The sequence below is a fragment of the Helianthus annuus genome, chromosome 13 (genome assembly GCF_002127325.2).
Source record: "Helianthus annuus cultivar XRQ/B chromosome 13, HanXRQr2.0-SUNRISE, whole genome shotgun sequence".
Taxonomy (NCBI): Eukaryota; Viridiplantae; Streptophyta; class Magnoliopsida; order Asterales; family Asteraceae; genus Helianthus; species Helianthus annuus.
This window is the reverse complement of record NC_035445.2, coordinates 130,464,006-130,467,418: the sequence shown is the minus strand read 5'-3', so window position 1 is coordinate 130,467,418 and position 3,413 is coordinate 130,464,006. Positions and strand designations below refer to the sequence as shown.

Here is a 3,413-nt window from a genome sequence, read left to right as displayed (position 1 = left end):
TAACTTGCCCCTTGCAACTGATCGAACATATCGTCGATCCTGGGCAATGGATATATGTTCTTGATTGTGACCTTGTTCAGCTCTCGATAATCGATGCATAAACACATCGATCCATCCTTCTTCTTTACAAACAGGATTGGTGCTCCCCATGGAAACGAGCTAGGACGAATAAAACCTTTGGCCAACAAATCATCCAGTTGAGTCCTCAACTATTTCATCTCAGTTGGTGTTAACCTGTAAGGTGCTCTTGCAACAGGTGCTGCTCCAGGAATAATGTCGATTCTGAACTCCACTTGCCTATCTAGTGGTAAACCAGGTAGTTCTTCAGGGAATACTTCTGGATATTCAGAAATGACAGGGATGTCTTCAACGTTGGGCTTTGGTTCATCAACAGTTACTTGTGCCATGTAAATGACACAACCTTTCTTCAAACATCTTGACGCCTTAAGCATAGACACTTGCTTAGGCAACCCATACTGAGTATCTCCTTGTATGGTAAGTGGCTCACCATACGGAGTCTTGATAACCACTTGTTTCCTGTTATCACGTTATCATTCTGGATTGCTTCTTGAGCATTCATCTGAAAGACCCGAGCATTGGTCTTTTTACCTTCTTCAGGTTTCTTGGCATACTTTGGGCAGTTAGACTTGATATGCCCCTTCTCGTTACAGTTGTAACAAGTCGCATCTTTTATCTTCTTACAATCCAATGTCTTATGCTCACTGGACTTACAAATTCCACAAACCCTAGGTTGTGATTGGGATTTTGACTCATACCTGCACTTTCCCAGATGGCGCTTCTTACAGATTTTGCATTTGGGCTTCTCACCCGACTGTTGGTCATCCTTCTTGAACCCTGAACTCTTCTTGTGATCCGAATTCCCTTTACGCTTCTTATCCGAACGGTGTGAGTTATCATCCTCATGCTTCCTCTTCCCCACATCAGAATGCCTAAGCGATCTCTACCTGACCGCATCAAGGGTAAGAGATAATGACAAATCAGCTACAAATCTAAAGGTAGTAGGTCTGGATGCCTTCACACTGGCTTTGATCTCCGGGGCTAAACCCCCAATGAAACGGGCTAGACGTTTTGGTTCCGGTGTCACCAAGTATGGAACCAATCGAGACATGGTATTAAAACTTGTAAGGTATGCCTGACAGTCCAAATTCTTCATAACCAATGTCAGAAAGTCAGTCTCGATCTTCTCAACTTCATGTTGAGGACATAAATTCTCCTTGATCAATGCAACAAACTGATCCCAAGATAGGTTGTATAACGGGATCTTCCCAGTAGCTTGGATTAGAGACCTCCACCAAGCTAGAGCTTCTCCTTTATAAGACTGAGACACAAACTTCACAATATCCCTATCAGCGCATCCACTGATATCAACCACGGTATCCATCTCGTCTAGCCACGTCATGCAATCAATGGCTCCTTTTCCCCCAGTAAAATCCCTGGGCTTGAAGGAGATGAAATATTTATAGGAGCAGGTCTTTGAACGTGGCTCCTGATCGAATACAATCTTCTTAGGTGGAACACTATGCTGCTTTGAGGAGTGTTGAGCATCATCCTTCTTTGACTCATGATGTTTAGAAGGTGGCTTGCTATGAGCCTCAGAATGAGTCTTAGGGTGTGACTTGGAATGGGGTACTGATAAGGTCTTGCTATGTGTACCACTTGATTCCCTAAGTTGCCTATCCATGGCTTTAGCAACAGCATTATCAATCAATGCTCGAAGTTCCTCCCCAGTTATATTGATCCTAGTAGTATCATGATTTTCTATAGGGTGACTGTTGACTTCCTCAGATTCTGCCATGTAGCTTGACTGCTACAACAAATAATGATAATAATTTATTCAGACGTCTATAACAGTACTATCATTCTTGATGATTTATTAACCATGGTATTAACGAACCATATTGGTTAATTTGTTAACCATATATAATCAGGATTTTTATTATACTTATCTTCAGTTTAATTAAAATATAATAATGGCACAAAAGGCCAAGTCACAAGGACAAGTTTAAATTATAAGCCATGATCTTATAGGATCGAGACATTAAGGCTTGAATCATAGTTCATCGCCTTTCCTTGACAGGGAGTCGTAAACTACAACTGTCTTTAATCTTAAAGGACATTAATTATGGCCCGTAGGAATTTCATCACTTAATGGATGATTAAATAAATCAGAGAAAGGAATTGGAAGAATCCAATATGATGATGACTTATGTGATTTTATCGAATCACATCTGCCAGGAGTGTTAACATGTTCTCAGATGTTAACCAGGATCTGAATCTTAATAAGGAACTACCATCATGGCCCTGTCTTAAAATGACACATGCCTAGCTTTTGCCTTTAAGATTTAATGTATAATGACAGATCTTACAAAAGGAATGATATTTTTGATTTATTTTACATTTTATATTTATGCACATAATGACAAAAATGAAATTTTAAATTCAAACATTCCATTAAATTAAAAGGGAGTACGTATTTTCCTTAAACGGGACTTTAACAGAAATAACTTGCCCACGCAGGGGCTAAACTTAAAATACAAGTCCTCACAGGGACTAGGTACATAAATAGATGTCCACGCAAGGACTTAATTAAAATTGAAAATACCAACAAACAACAAACAAGTAATCTCAATGGTCCCTTCTGCTCTTCCCCTTGATCAAATTTACCAAACCCTTAAGAAATCCCCGGTGGCTTCTACGCTCTTCTTGAACCTCCTGCTCCACCTGACTCAACCTTTGTAGGATCTCCTGCTGCTGTAGTGGCTGGATTTGAGGTGGCTGCGGTTGCTGCTGCTGCAGAGCCTGAGGAGGTGGCGGGTATTGGTACCCATAAGCCGGGTAACCAGTCTGATATGGGGCTCCGTAGGGCCCTTCAGGATGAAGAGCATTGTAGTTTGCTGCCACAAGGTATGGGTCAACATCGGGGGTATTGTAGTAGTTATAGCCTGAATGGCCTGGCTGCTCAAAAGGGTTATACGCCGCTGCACCGGCGTAAGAAGGTATTGGGTTATCAAAACCCATATGTGGTGGTGAAGGCGGTGCGACTTGCGCGAAGTTCACCTTGGAAACATGGTTTGAAGGCCCTCCCATCTGCGGGTCTTCATACAGTGGCGGGTAATGACTGCCACTTGAGTGTTGGGGGTTGCTAAAACGGAATCCCCCTCGCACGGACATCCGTGTGTTTGATCTTCTCCGCCTCGGTGGCTCCGGAGGCGGTTGTTGCTCTGGCGGCGGTGGTGGTGGCGGAGTGATCGCCTGAAAACGAGAATCCTTAGAGGGATCATGCTGCTGCTGAGGCGCTGGGTTAAAAGGGGGAGTAAACTCCCAAGGGTATGATGCAAACCTTGCCTCGTAGCTGTCTGGACCTCGGTATAGCGAACCGTGAAAAGACGATC

At 42.9% G+C, this 3,413-nt stretch overlaps 1 protein-coding gene across 1 annotated transcript; it reads right to left on the bottom strand.

Annotated features, from left to right (window-relative positions):
- Positions 1–961: 961 nt before the first annotated feature.
- LOC110901753 (G-box-binding factor-like) lies at positions 962–3,108 on the bottom strand. The gene is made up of 3 exons (XM_022148542.1): positions 2,686–3,108; positions 1,520–1,828; positions 962–1,153 (listed from the first exon to the last, which is right to left on the bottom strand). Exons 1-3 carry the CDS (start codon positions 3,106–3,108, stop codon positions 962–964), a joined length of 924 nt encoding a protein of 307 aa, XP_022004234.1.
- Positions 3,109–3,413: the final 305 nt, after the last annotated feature.